The sequence below is a fragment of the Cyprinodon variegatus genome, unplaced genomic scaffold, assembly GCF_000732505.1.
Source record: "Cyprinodon variegatus isolate N-32 unplaced genomic scaffold, C_variegatus-1.0 Scaffold13, whole genome shotgun sequence".
NCBI lineage: Eukaryota > Metazoa > Chordata > Actinopteri > Cyprinodontiformes > Cyprinodontidae > Cyprinodon > Cyprinodon variegatus.
The window spans coordinates 1783205-1810054 of record NW_015150466.1 but is presented as its reverse complement, the minus strand read 5'-3'; the positions used below and the strand labels follow the sequence as shown (position 1 = coordinate 1810054).

The window sequence follows — 26850 nt, the reverse complement described above, 5'->3', positions numbered from 1 at the left end:
ATATATATATATATATATATATATATATATATATATATATATATATATATATATAAAGGACTGAGAGATTGGAGGTGGACCAAAATGCTGACAGGAGCTCAAGAATGACAGGGTGAATTTATTAATGCAATAAAAGAAGTTGCAAAGGAACACTTGGAGAACATAATTTGGAGGACAGAACCTGAGGCAAAGGGAACTGGAACCATTGAGCAGAATAATGGCAGAGGAAATAAAGGCAGGTTAAAAACAGCAGAGAATGAGGAGAAAAGATCTGGAGACACAGGTGGGAGAAATCAGAGTGATTTGTAGGCACAGGTGAGTAGAATAAGCTTGAGTGATATTCTTAGGTTGCAGTGCAAAGAGAAAGCTGGGCAGCTGATGGAGAGATTGACCCTATGAGCACAATAGATTGTGGTCTCTAACTTCTGTTCCTAGTGGAACTACAACCCTCGAAAAAAGAACTACAACAAAAGAAATGCAACTTACACAAATGTAGTGAAGCCCTATATTATAAAACCCCAAAAATGTGAAAGTGTGTACATTTGCCTGTCCCACAGAGTGCATGTGAAGAAGCAATGTATTTTTGTTGAACTCAGTTAGGTGGGTTGATCCTTTATGTTTGGTTACTTAAAGGACTGAGGGAATCTAAATAACCTTTAAGCACCAGACAGGAACGTTGGGAGGTCACTATGCAAAATGAACTATGATAGGAAGCATTCACCTTCCTTTTCTTACTTCCATCACTGGAGGTGAAATCAACTGACAAGGCAAAAAGCAAATGACAAAAATAGAACCTGCATTTTTGCATTTTGTCTGTTTTGTTTAATGCAATAGCTTTCAAATCCTGTCTATCTGCTGCAGATGGTTTTCTTTGCTTCTTTCTGCAACTTATCCACCTCAATTTTAGACACACACTGCATAAATGGTCCTAAAATTAATTGAAAGAGTAGCCAAAAAACCCAATAGACTTTAGGCGAGTCCAGGAAACTACTAATGAAAACGACTAACGCTGCTTTATACTTGGGAAGCCAGATCATTATGACCAGCAGGACACAGGGTTTATCAAGCGTATGAGGACTGCAGGAGGATTGAGAAGATTGAAAGAAATTCTGTCTGCTTGCAAAGGAAATATGTAAAAAAATAAAGTCTGTGTAAAAACTTTGCACTGTGCTATAGTTTTACACTAAGAAGTTTATTTAAAGCATGTGGAAGTTTTTCTTGCTCCCTTTTTAAAATGAAAATCCCTCTTGAACTCTCCTGAGTTTAGCCCTATGATTGATTGCTGCACTCTACGGATAGCCAGAAAAGCTGAACATTTATATGGGAAGCATCTTATGAGAACAGTAAAGTGGAACCATAAAACAATTGTGCCTCTGTTCCATTCCTCCGCCCAGGGTCCCAGTCATGCCTTATATTATTCTCCTCAGTCTTGCAATGTGCAGCTGTAATTTCTCTGGTGAATTACCACTTCTTGACCTTTCATGGCATTAAGAAAGGGCACTTTCACACATAAACTGTGTGTGGAGACTTCATTCAGTCTCTTTATCAGAAGCAAAAGAAAGCAACTGCTGAAAGAATGATTTATTAATGTAGTTTGTACATGAAATATGAGCAGTTAACTACTGTTTTTGTCACAGGTATTCTTTGGGGGCACTGTCACAAACAGCAATTAAAAATACTTAAAGATTTCTATCAATTTTCAGAAAAGACATGAATACAAAGATGCTGAAATTATGTTATAGAATTTATTTTTTTGTTCAAGTCAGCCTTTTATCATTTTGATACTCATTCCTGAGGATCAAGTAGCCGTCTGAATAGTAACCCCAAAAAATACCGATTAGAATGAAAGAGACCACCAACCGAAGTAATTGTTTAAAAACCTTGTTAAAGCTACAGGGTGTAATTTTCAGTGGCCTCTAATGGCCAGACTGCAGCCCAATCATACGGAGGCTTCTGCAATGTCCACTTTACCTTTCCTGTCAAGTGATGAAAAGGTTTGTTTACACTGTTATCTCAAGTACATTCGCAGGTATAAAAATTAGGAGATGAGAAAAAATCATGAATTGACCAGTTTTAGTGAAGAAGGCAGAAAAAAACGTAACTTTTTAAAAATCAAAATGGATGCTGTTAAAATGCTGTTAAAGAAGTAACTTTAAAAAAAGTAGTTTTAATTTAGTCCTAGTCACCGTTCTCCCTCCAGCAAAGACACTGACCAGCTGCTACCCCTTCTGTTGCTCAGTCCATCTGCAGGCTTCTCTGATTTTTGTTGATGGAAAAAATGTGTCTTCTTTAACAAGAATTTGAGATCCGGTGTTTCTCCATTGAAGCCGACATTTATTATACCTTCCAGTTGAAAACAGATACAGTCATTTCTATTGTTTCTGCCTGTTCTGGTCACACAAGTTGGTCTACTTAAAAAGCACAGGGAGAGATTTTCACAGACAAAACAGGCAGTTTCTCATAAACTGAAGCATTTGTTCAAATAACCTTGAGTCTAAAGGAATCTAGCCTCAGTTAAAAGTAAGGTAATAAATTCAGCACACAAAATTAACAGAAGGGATGTGATAGTAAATTGATTTTTCTGACGATATCCTCAGCCGTCCTTCCTCTTCCAGCGGTTAGCCTCTAGCCCCGACCTGCCTTCATCTGCTACTGCTTTGTCTCCCTGGGGGGCTTCTCCAATCACAGTAAGCTGCAGCCACTCTCCGTCTGTCTGCCTGGTGGACCTATCAGATCTCCCGCCTTTCTGCTTTGATCTTCCACTATTAGCCTTTATAGCCAGCCCCAGCCCGCTGTAGCCTCTCTCGGACCTTCAGAACTCTTTTCTCAACAGGCTTCTCCAACCTACCTCGGTGCTCCTCAGCTGTCCTCCTGAGCTAGCAGGCGTTAGATTCCTCTTCTCCTGCAGTTGTTCCATTGCTCTATAGGGGGGCCATAGCTGGCTGCCTCGTACTGGTTTTGGAACTGTGTCAGTCGCTATTCTAACACAGGTGCTGCGTTCAAACCAAAAGCATATTGAGCATAAAAAAGGCTTAAACCGCATTTGGACGCTGCGTCAAATGCTGGTCAATCTGCTTTGAAGCTTCAACGCTCTGGTTGCTCGGTGCACTGGTTGTTTATCGGCTCTGTTCTGTAGTTCCAGCTGAGCTTGAGCAGCTTGGTTTTATTTACTTTATGAGTTGGAAAAATAGTTTCTGACACATTTTTAAGTAAGAAAGTCCACTTCCAAACATCTGTGCAGTCAGTTGGACCTCTCAACGCCGACCCCCATACACTTTTTATGTAAATTAGGCTCTTTGATGCTGAACTCGTGCCTAGTCTGTTCCTGCCTGAGCTCAGGGAGGTTATTTGACATAACCCCTGTTGTCCAGGTGATTCATCCCCATCTTGGGCTCTCTTACCAAAACAAACATGGACCGAGTGCAGGAGAAAAATGTCCACTTAAAAAAATTCATCAAAAACTTAACAATCTACACTTGAAATTGGTCATGTTCATAATGACCAGCCAGTTGCCTGCAGTGGCCATTCAGACTCTAGTTTACGTAGATACGTTTATAAATAGTAGTTTATTAGTCTATGTAGATTGTATATAGGCTGTGGGCACATTGTAATAGCAATCTCTATAGCTATTCTGAAAAGTGAACCCACTCCTATGTAATTGTTGGGAACTGGGTTTTGGTTTCTCCTTGTGGATTTTTTCCTGTTTGCCTGTTGCTTTAACCTTCAGCTACAAGATGGCGACTAGAGGCTGAATCTGGAGGGGCCCACCCGTTGGCTCTGTCTCTGCACCTGTTACTCATCACCAAACCATCCTGGAGCTTAAGAGGAAGCAGACTGCCAGCACCTTGTTGCCTGAGTGTTTGCCAGTTGTGGTAATCAGAGATACTCTCTGTGTTCTTATCCTGTTGACAAACTTTTAGTAATCGACTCTTATTGTCTGCCTTCTCTCACGTGTTTCCTCATGACGCCGTGAACTGTCCTTGTGAGAACCTTTCTCTGGTTTTCTGGATTTTCTCTCCTTGTGACGCTGTGGATTGTTACCCACTGGTTGACGTGTCCCTCCATCATGTCCGCAGTTTGATCAAAAGCAGTTCCTGCATTCTCCAGCTGGCAGTCAGATTGCTCCTCTTTCCTCCTCCAAGCCTGAGTAAACCTGCCCCCCCTCCACCGCAGTCTCCACATTATTAACCTGAACTCCGTCACCTCTCTGCAACCTGGACGCCCACAAAGAAACCAATATCAAAACCCACTTCCCCCTCCCTTCTGGGTGAAGGAAGACTTCAAGCCAAGGAAGATCAGTTTGTTAAACTTCTCTCTAAGATCCTCCTGCTGTCCACCTTAAAACTCATCCTCTCCTTTCCTCTGCTCAGCCGTGTGCAGACAACTCTGTGAGCCCTCCCTCCAGGGACCCATACCACTCCCTGAACTATTTCCACTGTTAAAATAAACTTCATTTATCTGATGACCTGATCTCCTGTTGTTCTGCATGTTGGTTAAGAAACTGGAAACCAACATGACAGTAATAATAAATAGCAATTTCTAAGGCTGGTGAAGATTCTTAGGACCTCAGTCTTTCATTTCACATTTGATAATAAATAACATGCATATGGATGATATTTAATTTCTCAGTCTTTGATGCCTAAATACCTTTTGCTCATTTCCCCTCAACCTTCTGTTGTTTAGTAATCTCTCATCAGGAGGTTCATATTGGTCCAGCTGCAGGAAAGCAAACTCTCTCTCCAGGAATTATCATTATTATTTATAACAAAGTACTTTTTAAACATTAGTTACATATTGTTATTGTAACTTCCCGGGGTAAAAAGTTTTTAAAAACAGACTGTTGTTATAATAGACTGTGATTTAGGAGCATCTTTCTGAAGGACACCGCACTATCTGAAGAAAACAAAAAAAAAACAGACTTTGATTTTATACATTTATTCAGAGATGGTCAAATGTAAATCAAATAAATACTTTGAACCACATTACAAGTTGGATCAAGAAATTATTGATTTGGTACATGTCAACATTAATTGTATGATCATTATTAAGTTCCTTTATTATTGTATTTGAACATGATTTCTATTTTTAACACTAATTTGACTAAAGTAGGACAACAGTTCAATTTAATAATACTTAAATTACTTTATTTAAAAAGCTCCAATTCATAACAAGTCATCTCAAGGCACTTCTAAATGCACCTTTTTCCTCTTTGTTTGCACCTTCTTTAATTACTATGCCAATATGTGTGAATTCGTCCGCTGTGAGATCAATAAAGCTCATCTAATCTAATCTTACAGTTCGACCAGATCATACAGTCATAAGTTTCTTTCAGTCTAAGAGTCAGAGAGCTACAAGCTTATTATTGTTGTAAAATAGCTCCAGCCCCCTTAAAAGGGGACCATTGGGCTTAAGAGGTTAACCAATGAGCGCTTGATGTTCATACTTTGATGCTGTTACCCTGCAGGCACCAAATCAAACATTTCACAGTCAATGGATCCATGCTTTGTGTCACTCATTTACATTCATTCTGCTGCTCAGCAGACACATGTTCAATTTCCCGTATGTAATTTTCTCTCGTTTAACCAACTGGTGCTTCTTTATTGTTCCCTGTTTCAGCTGATCTGACGTCTTTAACCTCTGACACAACCTCTGACACAACAAACTGTAATTTCTGAACCAGTGGAGTGTCACACTAATCTATTCTAAACCCTTGACCCTGGTTGTCTTGCATGTTAAACTTAAGGGAAGAATGGGGAAGAGAATTTTCTGACCATTTAAAGATTAAAGTTGATCCAGCAATGTGTTTGTGTCTTTCATCCAGAGTTAGAACTATGTAACATCCAATTTATCTCTCTTTTCTTCAGGTGGCACCACATCTTAGAAAGACTATTTCTTTATTATTAATGGAAGAATTTGTTTTGGGAATTGAGGCTTCAAAATCCGTCCTCTTATGTCAAAGCATCAATCTGAGAGATGCTTACAAGGGGAGGAAAAAAAACAGCGAGGTAATTTGGAGAGCATCAAAGCTGAAGGAAATGCTAGTATCATTATCCTCTGATAGCAGAGCACTGATTGACTCCTCCTCGCTGAAAGCCATTAGCAGGGCTGATTCAGAGAGGAATGGGCCATGAATTTACTGATAAGCAATTACCGAGGTGTCATTCTGTCCCAATGAAGTAAGCCATGAAATCTGCTCCTGAAAGTTTTAATCAATGCTAAAAGGAAAGGAAACACAAATATAGCAAGCTGTACGAAAAAAGAATCGTAAAAGAAATGTTCATATAAGACAGATTTTTAGACTGAAACAGTCTCCAGATGTTCTTCTGTTCCAGCCATCCATTATCTGACACGCTTATCCCGAGTGGGGTGTCAAGGCGTGCTCATGTCTATCTCCAGTTGTCTACAGGTGAGAGGCGGGGTCCACCCTGGACAGGTCACAAGTCCATCACAGAGACAAACAACTGTTCATGCACAAACTCACACCTAAGGACAATTTACAGAAGCCAATTAACCTAACAGTCCTGTTTTTGGACTGTGGGAGGAAACCGGAGTACCCAAAGGGAACCCACGCATGCTCAGGGAGAACATGGTAACTCCATGCAGAAAGACCCCAGGAAAGCCAGGAATCAAACCCAGAACCTTCTTACTGCAAAGCAGCAGTGCTACCCACTGCGCCACTTCGGTTCCAAATCCTAAAAATGCAGTAACAGTGCTGTGGATGTTCCTTTACACAATTTCATCTTACATCCAAAATCTTTCTGGTTCTCAGGGCATAATTTTGAAACTGAGAGAAAAGGGACAATGGGTTCTAATTAAACCACTTCATGAACCTCAGGCAGCTGGTTTGTTTCCTGTGTTACTCTACTGGATGAAGTAATTGAACCAGGTGTGCCTGAAGTCAGTGACAATGATGACAATGGCCAGTCACAGCTGGATTAATTAGTTCATCCAGTAGAAAAGCGGGAAACAAATAGGCTGCCTTTAGTTCAGGAAGTAATAATATTGTGCATAGAGCCCATTACTGTAGTTTAAAGATCTTTTTAAATAAGGATCTGAATGGAGTATCATGCAAATATTTCAAACTCCATTCCTTTGATAGCTGTGATGTAAGTCAAGTCAAACCAATTAGCTTTAGAAGTGACAATAGTATATTTGTTATTTTTTCTATATTAGTATAAATCCAGCTGAACAAACCATGAAGACAAAGGAAAACATCAGACACAGGATGAAGCTCTAAGGATGTTTAAATTCCATGCTTAGGAGAACTGAATCAATCATCTGGACATAGACTGAGAATGGCAGAACTATGTATCTATCAAGACATTGCCTTTCACCTAACATGGCTCACTGGGTCAAGGGGTTGATAAAAGATGGAGCCAAAAGGCCCCTGGTAATCTGGAAAGATAATCTGTTTAGGTTCGGGAATTTCTCCACAGTATTTGTCCACTCAGCATTAATGACAGAGTGAAAGAAGGCATTTTAGTTGAAAGGCACATGTCCTATGTTTCATGCTCTGGTCAGATGAGAGCAAAAACAAACTTCAAAAACGTCTATGTAAAATACATTTGTGATGTGAAAAGTGAGCATCTCCTTTAATAAATCATATCCATGGGGAAATATAGCAAGTTCTATACCTGCTATATCTCCCCATGGATATGGTCATGCTCCAGAGGTGTTTTGTTTTATTTTATTTTTTTGCAGGGAGAGGGGAGCAGGACTGAGCTGATAGGAATATGGATTTAGCTTAATTTAAGGACAGGACAATGACAATAATCACAAAGCCAGAGCTGAGATCACAGGTAAGAATAGTCCAGTCAATGTTAGAGTTTTAATCCAGTTTAAAGACTGTGTTGAAAGTCTCACTATACTCTTCATGATGCTTTAGCTATATAAAAAAAATGCTAAATAAAAATGATGCTAACCAGATGTACAGCTATAATTGGACTTAATGTTTTTTCTATGACACAGCAGAAGGTTACTGAGAAGCTCCAAAGACTATAAACTGTGCCTCTACATCAGAGGTGACTAAAGCAAATATTGAAATGACTTTTAATCAAGGTATTTTGCACACATCAGATAAGAAAAGAAAAGTTTGAATGAAAAACTTTTTTTATTAAAAGAAATCTCTTCTATAGGGAAACCTTTCATTGGCCACTGGCTTCTAGCCAACTTTGCTAGGTTGACATTGATTTAACCCATGGCTAAAAGAGGAGTAAAACATATCAAATACTTTACACTACTACCCGTTACCCTCAAACAGTCCTGAGTTTAAACAGCATCAGGCAACTGAAACCTCACAAGAAGGTTCTTCAAATGACGACGTCCTAAAAACTGTACTAGAACTATCTGGTCGCTTGCTTTAGAGCAAAAATATATCTATGAACACAGCAGCCATCCCTACTGTCTGATCAGCTGAGCAGAGAGGAAATGGTTCTGCAAAAGGCTGATGCAAAAAAGTATTGGTGCAGGTGATAAAAATCCAGCAAAGGAGTAACTGAGCCTGAAAAATACAGCAGATGCTGGAACCTAAGGCTGTATGGCAAAAACGGAGAAAACATCAGAGCAGAGATAACAAAGCTATTTGCTGGACATGCACCTAAGGATAAAGAACTGATGGGCCTGTTCATGGGGTTGGTGTACCTGTCATCATCTGATTTACCATGCAATCCTTCAGAAACAAGATCTAGAAGATCTCCTGGGCCAACGAAATTCTCAAAGATCAGCAGCGGTTAAAAGTAGATCTGACACAGGCTGACCAAATGGAAAATAATGGGCTATGGCTGCTTTTGGGGGCTGAAAGGAAAGAAGGAAATGAGCTGGTTTGAAGCAAAAACAGATAAATCATTAGGATGTTAACATTAAGGGTTATAAATGGTTCCAGGTGATGCTGTTTCAGCCAGCTGGTTTTCCTTTGATGGAAAACTTTGAATTAATTTCTCTGGATGATCTATTTGAATTGTCTCTGTAAAGCAGGCATCCCCAAACTCGGTCCTCGAGGGCCGCTGTCCTGCAGGTTTTAAGGGTTTGCCTGCTTTAGCACAGCTGATTATCATGAATGCAGTAGAGCAGAAGCCTGTTAATCAGCTTTCAATTCAAATCAGCTGTGCTGAAGCAAGGAAATCTCTAAAACCTGAAGGACAGCGGGCCTCGAGGACCGAGTTTCGGGATGCCTGCTGTAAAGTGACCTGAGATGACGTGTTGTGAATCGGTATATAAATAAATATAAATAAACTGAGTTGCTCTTTTATTTTTAAAGCACTAAATGTATATTGTCTTAATGTCAAAGGGCGTAAGAGAAAACAGAAGAAGAAAAGCAGAATTGTTATTACTACAAGTTGTAATAAAGACATTTTTTGTCTACAAGAAATTTATTTTTGCAAAGGCGATTAAAGGTTTAGGAAATCCCAACCTGTGTCTCAATGTTTCTCTTCCAAACCATTCTGCTGCTGTAGCAATAATGCTAAATTAGTTTGATGGTGATATTTTGGAGTCTGTATAATCAAATAAGTGGTGTTGGATTGTGCTTGCTGTGAAACAAGAATATTTATATTTGATCATCGTTTATGGGTCAATTAATATAGATAAAGAAAAGATAATATTTGTACAATTTCTCTAATTCCTTGATGCTGAAATGCAGTGACTCTGTAATCATAATAGGTGGAGACTTTAAAAATGTGCTGAATTTTTTATTTAAAAGTACATTCTCACACAAATGGGTGGAGATATATGAGTCCAAATGTTTCACATTAAACATGGATTAATTGGAGCAGGAGCTTCCAGTCTTGATTAGACCTGTGGTTAATGTTACCACAGACATTCTAATATTTAATGGATGGTGCTCATTCTCATCAACAGATCATAAACTAATGAGGATTTAAGGAGCAACCAAGACTTAGAGGTTATTGGAAACTTAATAACAGAGTTTTGGAAGATTACAAATTTAAATAAAATGTTTCTCTACTGACATTGTTAACAAAAAGGAAAGTAATTAATAACAAAAGTAGAACAATGGGCTAAGATCCAGTTAATAATACTGATTACATTACCTCATTTAATACTTATATATATTCCCCAAACATTAGTTAAACAATCATTGACTTTTAGTTGGATCATATCAAAACTTATGCAGCAATAGTTTTAAAAATCGTTGAAATTTCACCTGTGATATGAACTTACTGAGGTGGTGCATTCACTGAGCTTAGTAAAGTCACCTGATAGCGACGGACTTATTATTGAATTATACTTTTTAGGAACTGATTAGAGATCATCTCCTGTTAATGATTAAGGAATTTATTAAAAAGTAGGAAATGAAAACATTTATAATTAAATACCTGAAGCAGACAAAGACGCTTTAAATTGGAAAATATCATCTTATTTCTAAGTATTGATTCTAAAATGATGGCTCTTGTTTATGCCAAATTATTGTAGAAAGATTTAGAAGAGTTCACGAGTGATTGATAATTGCTTTTGAATCATATTGCAGTTGAATTATTTTATATCTCTTTATGTCTGCATGGTTTCCTGTTTTGAGACGTGTGCAAAGGTTGGCCTATTTCTCGGTTTCTATTTTTGATTAACAATGAACTTTTACTTCTAAATATGTTGCAAAACCCAAATATCCATGGTTTAACTATTGACATAAATGACAAACTTTCCCTACTTTGAAAACAACTCAGGAATTTTCAGATGGCCCAGGTCTTAGAATAAATTTTGTCAAAAGTGAAATCTTTAAAATGAATTGTATATACAGAGGTATACTGTAGATATGTTTGATCACTTTTTGATGAAAAGAGAATATGTATAACTATGCAGTCCTTTCCAGTAAAGTATAAAGACTTTTGTCAATATTGTAAAGTCATTTCCTCTTTGTATGGTTGAGTTTATGAAAACACATCTTTAGTATTTTAGTATCAGTTTGTAGAAGCCCTTTTTAGAGAATTGGGGAATTGTCATAATGCGTAATAAATGCACAAATCAGCACATAAGAAAGCTAGAAGCCACCTCAAATTCTATATTATTGAAATTATATTTTTGGGGGAATTCACGGTTTATCAATACACATAAGAAAGAGGCATGGATGATTCATTTAAGTATTGCAAACAGAGTAAGAGAGCTCAGAGTGAAGATTTTGCCCAATATTTATCACTGTACAAAAAAACTTTCTGATTTTAAAGACTTGGATGTAAACTACACTTTTTGTCCAGCTGAGCCAGAGAGTGTAATAATTTAATTAATTTATTTTTTTGACTGTCTTCCTTCTTCTGTGTTTGCAGCAACATGGAGGAATTCCTCAAGGTCAACTATAAACTAACTTTTAAATTTAAACCCACGATGTATGAACTAAGCCATAAGTTTGAGTCTAAAGATCAGACCTATGGCTCTATTATAAAAGTATTGCTCCTGTTAGGCAGATTTCTCATACAAAAGGCAACATTTTCTGGGTCCCTCCAAAACTTTGAGATGCTGTTATTGGACTTTTAACCAAACAGTCAAATAACAGCATATCATAAAAAGGCTGCCTTATTTCTGTAGATTTTGTGTTTGTTTGTAACAGATGTGAAGTCTTTGAAAAAAATCTCTCTCTCTCTCTCTCTCTCTCTCTCTCCATCTCTCTCTCTCTCTCTCTCTCTATATATATATATATATATATATATATATATATATATATATATATATGCATGCTATATTTTGCAAATTACTGTAAAAATACAACAAAATATTCAAGAAGACACCCTCTTAATTTAAATACTCAATTTCTTATAGTTTCTCTTCTGGAAACGTGTAATTACGTAGGTGGTAATTCTAATATAAAACTATTTGAATATTGATCTACTTGATCTGAATGGTTATAATGCAGGTTTATATGTGGTCCATGAAATCATCCTGCTAGGTCTACTTTATTAAAAACAAAAAATTGTTGGAATAACACTTTCAAAATAAAGTAACAATCTAATAAGCAAAGCAAAGTAAATATTTACAGTAATGTCGAGCCAGGAAATAATGTAATGTTTTAAGAATTTCTTTTTCCAATCAATGGATAATATATGTAACAAAGAAATGTAATTAAATAAATCTCACATTACAGAATTCTTTTTTGATATTGTGCCGAGCAGAATGTAAAGGTTTTTAACAATTCAAATAATTGTAGGGATTACATCAAATTTATCTAAAGGTCTGAATATAACAATCTCCCACCCTGAATGTTGTGGTCCAGAAGAAATGTGGCTGACACAATCCTAAAACCTTTATCTGCAAAGCAATGATTGCGTATTTCTTTCACAGTACCCCCTGCTAACATGAGAGGAAAATTTAGATCCACCTTTTTATAAGTTAAAAGTCCTCTACTTTAACCAAGGGATTTTATTTTGTGCCTTTAACAGCCTCACCCATGCTACTGAAATGATGTTAGCTGGTAATATTGCACATAAATGCAGTTAAAAATTATTTTGTAAGTAAACTTTTAAATGTAATAAAGGTCTTTTATGTTTATTGATCTACATCCACAGTAATCACTTTCAATGAGAATCATAATTCAGGTGAACCAACATCTCATCAACTGTAGTCAAATATTTGTGTAACAGTAAAGTGCCCCACCATTATAGCACAGGGTTGATGTAAGCGGAATAAAAGCTGTAGGGAAGGATGGAAGCAGATGATCCAGGGAACACAACTGAAAGGATGCATCTTTGTTTACCTACATATTTATTTTCTCTACACTGTATTTCTTAATGGTTTACAACTACCAAAAAGGGCCAGTCAACTCAATTTGTTTAGACAGGAGTAAGCCAGAGAGCTTCAGTATGCCCAGGGACAGGGGCGTACACAGATAGACACTAGGGGGTGCTAGAGCACCTGCCCTTTTCCCCTCTGGACAGAAACGTGCCCTTCTGAAATCAATTTAGTTTTTTCAGTCTTTGGTTCTAACTACCATTTGTGAATTTAAAAGTCTATCAAACCAAGGCTCTAGAATTTTGTATTTTTTCTCCACAAGACATCTAGCACTACCTCAATAGAGCCTTGCCCTGATGAAGGGCCAGCAAACAGTCCAGGCAGCTAAACAAGTGTATTTACCTCCTTCACCAACCAAAGCTAAAAAGTTACCTTTTGTCCATTAAACATTTCATTTCATTTAAAAGCAAACATAAGGTCAAACATAAGGCCAAATGATCACAATTCGTAAAAATAACTTCAATAAAGTTCTATTCAGTTAACATGGGACATGTAGATTAAGTTACATTTTGAATTCTTCTGTTTATTGACAGAAACATTGGATTGCAAAAAGAATGACAAAATATGTAGAATTTTCTGAAAAATAACTGCATTCACCCCTAAGCTGAGAAGAAAATATGATGATCTGACATTGGAATGAGATTTTCTTTTGGTTTTTACCTTAAACTAGGATTATTTCTTATTCTGCATTTGAAATAAGATAGAGTTGTTGTTTTTTTTCATAATTTTTCAAATCTTAGTTCTTCTGCATATTGGTATATATACACACTGAAATCATGAGAAAATAGACTTAAAGGATATTCTGGAATCCCGGGCTTTGCATTAAACTTCTCCTCTACTACTATGTACGATGGAAAACTGCATGAGGTACTTTAAACAAATGACATATTTATGGAAGGCATTTATGAGTGCAAGTAATTGTTGATCATATAAACTCAACCCAGAGACGGAGACATTGTCAGACATTTTATTACGTCTCCAGAAGAAGAAAAACTTGAAGAAATAGGATCATCACACATTTAAAGACTTATGATAGTAGTTACTTATAAACTAGAGGCAATTGTGTTTTACAGCGTAACCTGATAACTCAGAGCTGTAAGTTCATGTCAATCATGTTTCTTTCTATCTTTTTTGTGCTCTAGCTTTAAATTTTATTTTTTTACATAAATAAATAAAAAAAAAACTTCATGTACTGTTTTGTTTTTTTAGATGTGTCTATATATTAGTGGATTTTAAATAGTTATTTATTTAATTGACACCAATGAGGCATTTCTACCTATTTTTAGTTTATCTTCTACCAGAAGATCACTAAACATCAGTATCAGACAGTGTTTGCTGTTGGCGGCTCCATACGATGTATTAAATTGGCCTTTTTCCAACCTGAGCATCTCCCCCCAAAAATGTCTCTGCATGCCACTGCCCGGGGAGAACATGCAAACTCTAGTAGTAGTCCCAATCGTCATTGTTTACAGAACCTTATAAATCTTTTGGACATCTTTTCAGAGCAATTTGGGCTTAAACTTGACTTTGATAAATGTAAAATATTAGGGATTGGAAGTTGAAAGAAAACATCCTTTCAAATGAAATGTAAAGTGCCTGTTGTGTGGACAGATGGACCAGTTAACATATTTGGCTTGGTGATCCCAGAGAATCTGGAAGACCTACGTTCAGTAAATCATGATAATCGACAAAGAGAGCTGGATAAAATTCTGTAATTATGGAAAGGGAAATATTTAACCTTGTATCGTAAAATATCTATTGTTAATTCTTAAATCACTTCTCAATTTGCTCATTTATTTCTGTCTTTACCATATCCATCACATTTTTTCTTTAAGTTTCATGAACAGAAAACCTTAGATTTTATCTGGGATGGCAAGCCAGAAAAGACAAAAAGAAAAGTTTTGTACAATGACTATAAACATAGGGGTTTGAAACTCCTCAATCTAGAGATATGTGTTTGTCTTTGAAATAAATTGTTCCAAACATGCACACAAACGCTATGTTTGAAAGAGGAGTTATCTTTGTTAATGACATTATTAATGAGAACAGTAAAATTATGGAGCATGAGGATTTTAGAAATATATATGGTGATGCTTGTTCAAACTTTTCTTTTAACCAACTCAAAAAATAGGAAGAAAATAATTACCAATGGAACTACTAAACTATATGTTTGTAAGCCTCCAATAAGAAAATCTAATTGGCAAAAGGGAATTAAAATAAATGGAAAATGGAAGGACTACTTTGTCTGCCTGCTGCCATGGGATAAAATATTCAAATGAATCTATAAAACTACTGTTGATGTGCAAAATCATTATTTTCAAAAATAAAATCCTACACAATTTCTTACTCACTGGAAAAATGTTAAACCTATGGAATATGACAGTCAGATGATTTAATCCACCCTGCATTTGTTTTGGTTTTGTCATATTGTGTCTCTATTTTGGGTGGAAGTTGAAAAAATGTGTTTAAGGATTGCTGGTCTGTCTAAGAATTCTGATGTGGTTCCTGTTTTACTGGGAGAGTTTATAAACAGTCACTTAGTTAATTTAATCATTGTACTCCGTAAAAGGTTTATCTTTAAAGCCAAAAATAGATTTTTACTTAATATTAATTTCTTTAATACATTTATTTAGCATTATTTACCTTTAGAAAGTTATATGGTTGAAACTGATGATGAAGCCAGAAAATATAAAAACCTCTGAGAAGTTCTTAAATGGACGAATGAATAGGTGAATATATGTGAATGAGTGTGAGGGGGTGAGGGGGAGGGGAGGGAGGCTTTGGGGTTAGTATATTATCTCTGTAAATGTATCCTGCATTGTCATTTATGTTGATTTAATAAAAAAAAGAAAACAAACTCTAGTAGTAAACTACATCGAAAAAGCAATAATCATAACATTATTATGAGTTTCTTTGCTTCAATTATAAACAATATACTCTGGGCGGGTGTATAAACAGCAACAACATTAAAAGGCAAATACTTTGTCTGGAATAAAATAAATTGTCCTTCATGGAATTCTAAAGTATCTATTTACCACATTTTTGTGTCAAACCCCATTTTTATCATTGTATTAAAATATGACGATACGTCGTTTATGGACTCTCCTGACATATTCTTGTCTTGAACACGTTTAGTATTTTATTTTGAAAGTCTTATTCGGATGTGACATCCAAACCAAAATGAGCAGAGCTTTTAGAGCTCTGCTGTTGCTCAGTCAGTTGGAAGAAACTTGGTGGAAACGGAGCTCCGTCTGGACCCGGCGGCTTGTTCAGCTCCTCTTCCCTGACAAAGAGAGCGAGATGCGGCGGAAAGAGAAGAGGCTGCTGCAGGTCACCGGGCTGCTGATCGCCGCGGCTCTTTTCTTTCCAAACGTCGGCTTGTGGTCTTTGTACCGGGACAGACTGCTGGACAGCGGCTCGGCGGGCTCCGCAGACGGACCGAGTCGGATCTCAGAGCTGCTTCCGGTAGGCAGTGATTTTCTATTCAAATAATCAGGATGACAGTCGGACCTGCAGCATCTCTATGTGTGCGACTATCAGCAAAGAGAAATCAGACCTGAAATCTTTCTTTCATCAGATTTTCACTTGGAAATTCCGCTAAAAAAAATGGCGTGGGAAAGTTCTCAGCGCAGCTTCAGCACCAAGGACAGCGCAACGACTAAACCAAGCTTCAGGGAGGATTTGATTATAAATGTTAATATTTGACTATAAATGCTAATGCTTCAGATTAATCTGTTTACCTCTTTCCTTACATTTCAAAACAGACTGCTTGTATAAGAGTTAAAACAAAAAGATAGTGACGTTAAAAAATAAGGAATTACAGAAAATAGATAAGAACAATAAACTATACAAATAATATTGATCAAATGAGCAAGCAATGTAAAACGACATGAATAGAAAGATTCAAAACCATATAGATAAGTCCAGTTAAAAAAAAACTCTAAGAATGACCTTTCATGACATTCTTAAACATTGATAAACTTTAAACAAAACCATTAAATACATAAAAATATAAAGTGCAATGAAACTAAACAAAATATATAGATTATAAAATTAAAGATGACCTAGGCCTAGAGTCAAGTAAAATCTGTTTTTAAAAAATGAGACAGCCACTATATTTCAAGTATCAGTCTAAGAAGATATATTTGCTTTTGAAATCATCCAAACTCTCCAACAGTGAAGGTTGTAAAAAATTAATAATGCTTCTTTTCTCAGAGGAGCTGAGGGTGGAGCACTAGTTAAGTAAAAGCAAATCTATTAAAAAGGGTAGACTAAAACTATTAATATTTCAACATTCAATAAATTAATTTTTAAATGATTCTAAAACAAATAGTTTGCCAGTGGATGCAGGAATATATTGTCAATAAATGTCAGTAGGTTTAAGAGCATAAATAACATTATAGACTTTACTCAGAAGTCAGATGGATTCTCTTCTTGGGCAAAACTCACTGTTAGAAATGCACTGAAGTACTAAAAAAAACACCAAAAAAAAAACCACTCATAGATTACAGCAATTACATCAATTTAGTTTCCATCACTGTACATGCAATAAATACATATACAGGCATTTATTTGATTGAAAATGACTAAACAGGAGCAAATTATTCTTGAGGATTTCAGTCAATATTTTGAGTAAAATGTAATATTCCAAACACGTCTTAATCGCTTTCTTTTCTTTCATTTTATTTAAAGTTAGAGACAAAGACTGATGACGGTGCTTGTGGTTGTGGTAGAGAGATAAAGCAGAAAAATTGCTGTCACTTGAATTATGTTAGGTAAATGTGTTTTCTATCAGGGAAAACAAGACTTCCCATATCTGGTTTCAGTTTATCCGATTTTGGTTTCTTTTCACCATAGCAAGAAAATCACAAAGCAAATTAGAAGACAAATGAAAGGACAATAAGTGTATACATGTTAACGCACTCCTCCTGGACTCCCATTGCTTCACTGAAGTAGATAAAAATCAATACCCTAATCCCATTTGGGTTTTCCCACATAGATCTTGTTAAAGACATTCGGAGCTGGCATTCTCTTCCTCCCTTGTTGCCTCTGTAACTGATTTGAATAAAACACAAACAGGATGAGCTCATTTGCACGCTCACTGATGTGTTTGATAAAGCAGAATTAGAATAAGAGTCTCAGTTTAGGTTTAGGCATAGATCTAGAATTTAGGGTTAGGAAATTGATATCAGGGTAAGAGATTAGGTTTTTAGAATCAGTTTAAAATTAGAATAAGAGTCTCAGATGAATTTACACACAAAAATGCTTGAAAGGGTCAGAAAAGCTAACTAGTTTGACACAGAAATATTTGATTTGGGTGAAATACAGCTGCACATCTCAACAAAATGCCTTAGGAGTATTCCATTCATAAGATCTCAATTGATCCCACTAACAAACATTAATCCCTTTTCTTGTGTTTTTTACTTCAGTAAAAAAAAAAACTCTAGATTTGTTGAGTATTATGGTCCGTAGTCACTGCTGCCACCATCTGGTTTAGTGGGAACTGCTTGTTCAGTCAAATATCCTGATCGCACAGAGTTAGACGATCCTTTTACAAATTCCTGAATCCAGATTATGATCTGGATTATCACCAAAATGTAATGGATTGTTTCTTAGCCTGAGGGACACCTCCAATAAAAATGAAATTTGAATCTGTCCATCAACCCCTCAAGTTATCCAGTACACAGACAGACAAACACACAAACTCTCTAAAAACATAACCTCCTTGGCGGAGGTAACTATTAAGTATGGCACATCATCACATAGTGCTGTGGACATGTCTGATAATTAAAGAAATGTTTTGGTCTTGATATGTTTATTGAGAATAGCCAGCAACTCTTTCAGTCCAGTGGTTATAGGTGGCATTAATACGCTTAAAGATGGTTTGCCCCACATAGATGGGAACAGGATGAATGCCGGATAGTCCTACCATAATGGAATCAGGACAAGAGAGGATTTAAGCCTGTGAAAAACTTTAGAGCCAAACATGTATAGGTGTGTAAATAGAACAAAGAACAACAGAAATAAAATCACGTTTTTGTTAAGAAAAAAAATGTCCTGCCTTTGGTGCTGCTTAGAAATGGTGAAATCTTTCCAGCTTTAATTTTCAACAGCTAGGGACTGAATTCAGACTGTTTCAGGCTTGTTTTGGAATCAGTGTTGATCGACGTTAATCTGAATCACGTTCAGTTCAAATATGGTTTTTTAATAAGTCATGGAGAGGAAACTTACTGCAGGTCCAGGTCCCCTTTATTTTTACAATCCATGCCAGAAGTGCACTGATCTTTTTTCATTAGATAAAGTTTTCATTCACATTCGACCTTGAGGCTTTATTAAATAAAAGACCCCTGATTGCTGTTTGCAGAGATGTTTGAACATTGTTCTTTGTTTACTTGATCCTCTATATTTTAGCTAACAAAATTCTGTCAAACCAGCATCAAATGGGAAACCAGCATCAGTGGATTCAACATCTAAACCTAACCCCTCTGAGCACTAACCCTAATCCTGACTTTGGTGGATGACAAACATAACCCTAAAGTTACTCGATTTAATATCACTCCTTTGTTTAATTCCCATTGAATAACTTCTGGTGTGTGCTTCCATTATAGATGAAAAAACTTCCGTATTTGTCAAATTGTGGGATAGTTTCCAGTCAGTTAGCATAACTGACATCTGGATTAGTCTATTTTTTTTGTGGCAGTTTTTAGCTGTTCTTTTCTTCCTTGATTTTTATCCCTTTTTGTTTTGTGGATTGAATGATCAATCAAGTTAGCATTCTGTGTGCTAGGGTGGCGCTCATTGAGGAATTCATGCAAGGCCAATTGGAACCAGACAGTCATAAACCGGAAAGACCAGACAGCAAAAATAAGGAAAAGCTGATACTGTGTATGTGTCTGAATTCACCAAACTGTATGATTGAAATTTATGATTTGAGTCGCTGTTGAAATAGAGATGTTTCACATGCTGGAACTCCTCAACCTGCTCTCTGGATCCAGGGATTTCTGCATGAAGAGCTTCTTCTTCCTTTCTACACTTTGATGCGAACAACTGACAAAATGACTAGACCTCCCAACCCAGCCAGCGCAGAGCTGACCAGCCAGCGCAGAGCTGACCAGCTACAGCTGAGCTGACCAGCTCTATTGGAGCTGACCAGCCAGCACAGAGCTGACCAGGCAGGATGGAGCTGACCAGCGAGCTCTTTATTAAAAACTGACCTCTTTTAGCTCTTTGATGTTGCCGCTGTCCACTAGAGGGCAGCACCCTTCATTCTCAGACTGCCTCACTGCTCTCTGCTAGTGAAGTGATGCCAGTGTGGAGGCATGCTAGAGCAGAGGCATGAATCAGTCGAGAGTTGTTTGCGTGATTATTGACACTGCTTAATGGCGAAAATGATGCACAAGGAACTTTATGTGGTTCTGTTTGTGGATATAGATATAAACAATCTGTAAGTTATCAGCTAAATTGTGTTTATTTCGGTATGCTGATAAACCACAGAGCTGCGTCGCTACTTTGCTATCCTTATAAGGTGAGGATGTGATGATAGAAAACCGTAGGGCGCTACTTAAAACCTTTTCAACATGATTCAATGCAGTTTATTTATATAAAAGCAATTCAAAACATATCATTCCAGACACACACACACCAGATCATTCAGTCAGATTGATTCAAAGTTTTCTAAGGAAAACCATCTGATTGCATCGACTCATGACCTCATTGGCTGTCCAGCAGTCCTTAACACCAAGCATGTATGATGCACGATAGAAAAAGACATGCTGACAATCAATAGCTGGTTGATCTGCTTGGTGGAAGATTCTGCCCATTAGGCTGAATTTAACTGTAACTCCCCAGACTTAACAGACTTAACAAAACATTTAAACAAAAAAGAAGTTATTCAGAAGACCTGCACAACTTTTCAGACAAGTCAGCTTGTCACGTGGGACCCCATCAGTCTTAATTTTCTCCATACCTAATAAAGGTGTAACAAATAAATAATTACTTTAGCCTCCATGTACCTTTTGGACAGGTCAAATATAACACAGCCTTGGGAGTGCTGCTGTGATGCCGTGGTTAGCGCACACCACCCATGTACAGAGGCCTTAGTCCTTGACACGGCCGACCCAGGTTCCAAGCTGACCTGTGGTCCTTTGCCACATGTGTCTCCCCCTCTCCATACCCCTTTCCTGTCAGCCTACTGTTGAAAAAACAAGCCACAAGTGCCGTGAAAACGCAACAAAAAAAAGAAGAAAATATAAAACAGCCTTAATAACTGGACATTTGCTCAGTGGTCCAAAAACATATCTTGAGATGAAGTTGAAGTTTGAATTTTGTAAATTTTGGTCCCAGAATGTGTAGAATCCAAGTTTCTTAGAATGATTTGGGGAAGCCTGATATTAGTTGGTATTAGTCTACTGTGTTTTCTGAGGTTTAGACTCAAAGCAGCAATCTAACTGGAATGTTTAGAGATAAAACATGCTTTACCTTTGCTGACGAGACCTTTGAATTTGCAGCAATGTACAATGTGACCTCATTGTAACATTAAAAACATTTTCTTTGAATTTATGAACGAAGGAGTAGCCAATAAATTGTATATGTACCTTTTTATTGGAAATAGAACTGCTCTAAATGACGTTATCTTTAATTAGCAGTAAGCATTGGTATCATTCAGGGATGCTACTTTCCACTGCCAGAAGAGATCCTACTAGTTTCAGCCTGAAGGATGTTCAAACCAGTGTGTTTTTGTCATCTTTATTGACAGTATGGTAAATAAATAAAATTTAATTCACCAAAATTATCCCAAATTATCATTTTAGGCTTTTAATTTATTTAGGAAGAGGCCCTTACTAGCTTGGCTGTTTCAGATATAAGTCCTCAAAACCTGTGAACATTTCCTGCTTTCAGTATGAAAAGAAAATTATTTTCTTACACATCCCTTTCTGATAGAGACAGAAGTCCAACTTTCCACAAGTGGTGGCTCTCTGGCTCTCTGTCCAATCTGCAGCTCTGCAGGATTCTGCATAATGGCTCCACTTTGGAAATAATGGGCTGTAAAGCGGTGGTACTGCGTTGTTTCTTCTGTGGTGTCTTGACTCCTTCTCTGCAGGATCTTCTGCAGCCTGGAGCTAGACAAAGAAGAAAAACTGTAACTTTGCTGGATTTAAACACATGCCGTTACTGGTTTGTGCAGCTGTGAGCAGATTCTGTTCAGAAGCTATTCAGGAAATGCTGAAAGTGTCATGGTGTTCTTATCATTGCCACAATACTACTTTAGTGAGGACAAGTAAACTTAAACTAGGAATTTATATTTCTACGTCTTCAGGGTTGGAAATAATGTAAAATCATTCTACAGAAATCTAACATTGAGTTTGGTCTCAAGGTAAAATATTCAGAGACTTCTAAATGTTTCCTATACTGTAGCTTCTTTAAGTGTTCCTATTTAGCTTTGAGTTTAATGTTTCTATCTTTAATGTTAAAGGAGCTCTATTATAGCTTAATATCATAGGATTTAGCATGCTACTGGTCTAAACACAGTGAAACACACTGATTCATTCCAGAATTTAAAACCACACCTTTAGACACATCTCTTCATGACTGCCCATTTCATCTGATGTCTATTGCTTTGTCTATTTTAGTTGTTCATTGTTAATTATTGTGTTTTATGGCACATTGTCCTTGAGTGCTGATGAAGGCACCTTTATTAATCATGTTAATATTATTGCTGTGATGAGCAGTATTTGATACTGGTTATTATAAATGTATTGATATATTCCCAGTTGTTCACATCTATAAATGCAATAAAAACTGCATTTATAGATGTCTCCCCTCATTTACCTGCTTTTTGGAACCATCAACAACATTTCATAATGATTTTGGTGGCATACAGTATTAACCACTTGTTTTTACAAAATTGACAGAAATCATTTAAACAGGTTTAAAGCATATGGTGGAGTTTAAGGGTTTATTCACACCTGCAGCCTTTGATCCATGTTAAACTGAGCAGACTTTGTTTCCCTTGGTCCAGAGACCAAACCTGTTAATAAAGACCAGCGAACCATGGTTCAGACCAAACAGGCAGACAGACTTTTTCAGGTAGTCTTGGTCCACCTTCCACATGCACTCTGTTGCAGTTTGCTTCAGTATTAGTCAGACCCAAATGCTTCTTTGAACATAGCATCATAGCTGATTGCCATTGCTGTGCACAGATTTTTTGAAGAGCAGGGGCGGAAATAAAAATATGGTAGTATGCCATTGCTACTGTAGAGAGCACTTTAACATTTGGCTCCCACGAGGACACTTTAGCACACATTCAGCAACTGGGCCACAAGGGGGAATTAGGGGACGAGGGGGGGGCGGGGGGGGGGTCCTGCCCATGGCACTGTTTCGCTGTCATGTTGCTAAGCAACACTGCTGCCAGCAAGCGATGGCTCTTCCTCAGCTTGAATTCAAGGATACATTCTTTGAAACCATCACAAATGTAAAAGTCTGGAGATCTATTTTGCAGCAACTTAGACTAATAACAGCATAAATATGCGAAACAGAGGTGCTGTATGAATGAGTCCCATAGTACTTTTCATCCATTTCTACGTTGATGCCAACCGCTGCCTTTTTCACCCCTAAAGGGTACGGTTTGGGTACAAACTAGACTAAATGAAAAATATAAAGTCTAATTTTCTTTCAGAGTTGAAGTAAGGGTTAGTAACTGGACCCAAATGCAGAGATGGAGGCAGAAAAGAGTTCTTGAAGATTTAATGTGATGATTGCAGCCAAAGTATAAATCCAAAAATAAACAGGCAAGAGGAGGAGCATAATCATGGGAGTCAACCGACAGGAACTAATGAAGACCTTAAATAATGACATAAAGACAAAGCAAACTGCAGAGGAGGGGTGTATATATATCTATAGACTGAGGAGAAAACTAACAGGACAACGGTTGGAGTAAAGATCAAAGTGGGAACAGGTGTGCAGAGAAAGATCTAGAAGAAAACCAAGAGAAATGAAGGAGACAGTAGAGGGCAATGGAGAGAAACTGAGAAATACAATAGTGCTTAACGATAACTAGAAAAGAACTTAAATGAAGTTAAAGGGGAACAAAACTAATGACTATAAGATAAAGAATGACCAAAGAGAAAGCTAGAGGATAGGAGAAGGGATGTAGGAAACCTAAGATAATTATGATATAATGTGAAACAAAGGCTAAATATAACAATGAATGGCAAAATAAAACTAGACCAAAGACTGAATAATGCTGAATAGCATTTAACTGTTAATATGTTAGTATGTCTGATTCTGATGATTCTGATTAACCACCAAACAGAACTACTAAAACTAAGTATTAAAAAACCAAACAATTCTTAACAGTAAACTGAATAACATAAATTTAAGCCTAGCTGAAAACCTAAAGGTAAAACCAGAACAGAAGCAAAAACCCAGAGAAGCAGGACAGTTTTATACGCTGTAAAGCAAAAACAGGCTCCACTACCACAGATAAAGAAATAGCTCCTGTTCCACCAACATGGTCCTGTTCCCCAACTAGCAAAATTAAATAACCAGAAGGCAATTGAACTGCTTTAGATAGTTAAGAAACATTAGAACCTTCATTATTAGTTAATGGTAACAACTCTGACTTGCAGCTTAAGTAAGTGACAACATTTCATAATTTTAACAATTTCTTTTGTCGATAAAAAAAACATGTATTATCTTGTGAATGTACGTAAACATGGAAACCATTGCTCAGTCCTACATATATAGCTGCAACCATCAATTATTTCAGTAGTTGGTTGATTTATAGTTGTGTTTCATGATTGATAATCAATTATCAATAATGCTCAATCAATATCGATAATAATACATCTTTGCTCCATGTTTTTTCTCCCACACAGTTTACATTTGGTTACTGCTGCATTTTATGGAATGGAAATTTTAATTTACTGTCTGAAAGCTGGACTAAACAAAATTTCACTCTGTATATATAAAATGAAAATAAAACTTTTCTAAGTCTAATTCGTCTAAAAAGGGACACTTAATGAATTCACATTACTAAACTTTTTGAAGCTCAATTTTTTTCAATTAACAGATTATTGATTATAGATTTCTACTAGTATGAGATGCTTAATAGCAGGTGTTTTTTTACAGACTGAAAGAGGTGAAGCTATAACTATGCTGTTTGAGTTATAGATTGAGCATATTTACAAAGAGAGATTATTTATTTTAATCTCAATTAATCAGATTAATTGCTTTAGTCCTACTAAGAAAAGACTTTATGCATTCAATGAATCGATACAGGAATTTTTCTGCACAGCAGACTTTTTTCAGAATTCCCCAACAAACCAAAAAGATGCTCTTGGTTTCCAGCACAAATTGACTTTTCTATGAAATGCTTGAAAGGAAGGATAAAAGGAGATGAAGGTGAGAGAAAAACAGGAAAAGCAGGTAATTGTCTCCCTGGGGTTTTGTGATCTAAGAAAAAAACAGGTTCTTCCCTAAGACCAACCTTTTCAGGTTTTTCATTTTAAACAGGAAAAAAAAAAGAAACAGACAAGGGAGGTGCTGATTCAACCTTGTCTGACCTATTGGTCTTTAGAGGACACTTCAATTAAATTTATTCCTCCAGCATCAATCCACAACATGCCATCTCAAAGCCCTTTAAAGTAAAAATCCATAAGCAGTCAATTGAATTCAATCATACAGAGAGATTCAAGTCAAGTATGTTAAATCTAGTTGTCAAACAAAGCTAGAAAATAAGCTTTATCATTCAAATTCATGAAAACCTTCTATTTCTTGGCTTGCAAAGTTTACTAGTGGAGGAACCTGTATTGAAAGTGAACAGTCAATTGCATTGTGTTGTAAACTTTGCAGCAGCCCTCAAATCGCGTATGGTTGGAGTGACGGGGGGAGAGAAACCTCCCTGTTTAACATGAACTAACCTTCACCAGATCAAGGCGTTGTGTGAATGGCCATCTGCAGAGACTAACTGCAATGTTTTGCTAGTTCATAAGAGCGAGTTCAAAGTTAAGTTCACACAGATGAAAATGAACAATTTCACGTTCATAGTTTATCTTTTCAAAATGAACTTAGTTCATAAACCTATAAATGAACTAGTTCATTTGGTAAATAAAGCCACAATCCTCCACAATAGAACCTCATATTTCACCCTTTAATTGTATGATCATAATAGGAAACACTGCATGCAGTCACGGTATACTGTATGTTCAGTGAAACCTTTATTTAGCCAAATTACACAGAACTTGATAAATATTCAGTTACATTCAGGTTTTGCTGAAAAGATTTCTTCCATTCCTCGTTGAGTAGCAGATATTTCCACAGATAGCTCAGATGCTTTAACTCCATGTGGGGCTTTAAATTAGAAGTGGACGTGGCTGAAGTATGGACTGTCTGTTAAGTCCCTGTGGGCCCAGTTCAATCTGAAAAACTCACACCAAGAGAAAAGACAATTAGAAGAAATTTATTGATGCAATTACTTTGTCTTTGGCGCTCAAACCTCGGCAGGAAACATAGCGCTTAATTTTGATAGTAGGAATGACGCTTTGATGAAGCTTTAGCTGCGATGGTGGAGGAGGGGCTGGAGGGGGGTTGAAACAGTGTCATCTGAATAAAGTCACAGCGTATCCACCGCCTGCGCACTAGGGGCAGACAAGTTGAGGATCGGAGGCCTTTAAAGATTAACTTTGGATGCCAATTGGCTTTCGTGTGGTTCAAAGTTGATTGGCTATGTTGCAGGTGGATGTAGGAGAGCAATGTTTTCCTTTTTGTAGGTCTGAAAAGTAGGACATGCCCGGGAAAAAGAGGACATCTGGTCCCCCTACCTTATCAACATTTGATATTTCAGTGAGTGAGTGCTTGTTGCTATGATGCGTCTTTGCTCAGCAGCTTCGCTCGTTGTAAACCAGCCAATCAGAGCACAGCTCATCTAAATATTCATGATCATACCATAAAAGAAGAAAAACCTGTGGTTTCATTCTAGGGCTTTTAACCAGGCTGCATTAGGGCTCATAGAACAGCTAATAGGACATTTTCAGCCCAACCAATGTTACACACCCTATTAGAGACCTGAAGGACCAGATACCCTATAGAATCATTCTATCACCCTATTAGAGACCTGAAGGA

At 37.0% G+C, this 26850-nt stretch overlaps 1 protein-coding gene across 2 annotated transcripts in view; it reads left to right on the top strand.

Moving 5' to 3' along the window:
• Positions 1-15961: 15961 nt before the first annotated feature.
• LOC107089696 (polypeptide N-acetylgalactosaminyltransferase 10-like) overlaps positions 15962-26850 on the top strand; it is an 86910-nt gene continuing 76021 nt past the window's right edge. For both annotated transcript variants that reach the window (XM_015382632.1, XM_015382622.1), the window contains exon 1: positions 15962-16194. In XM_015382632.1, coding sequence (XP_015238118.1) covers positions 16030-16194 — 165 coding nt within the window. In that variant the 5' untranslated portion in view covers positions 15962-16029. The remainder of the gene's footprint in view (positions 16195-26850) is intronic.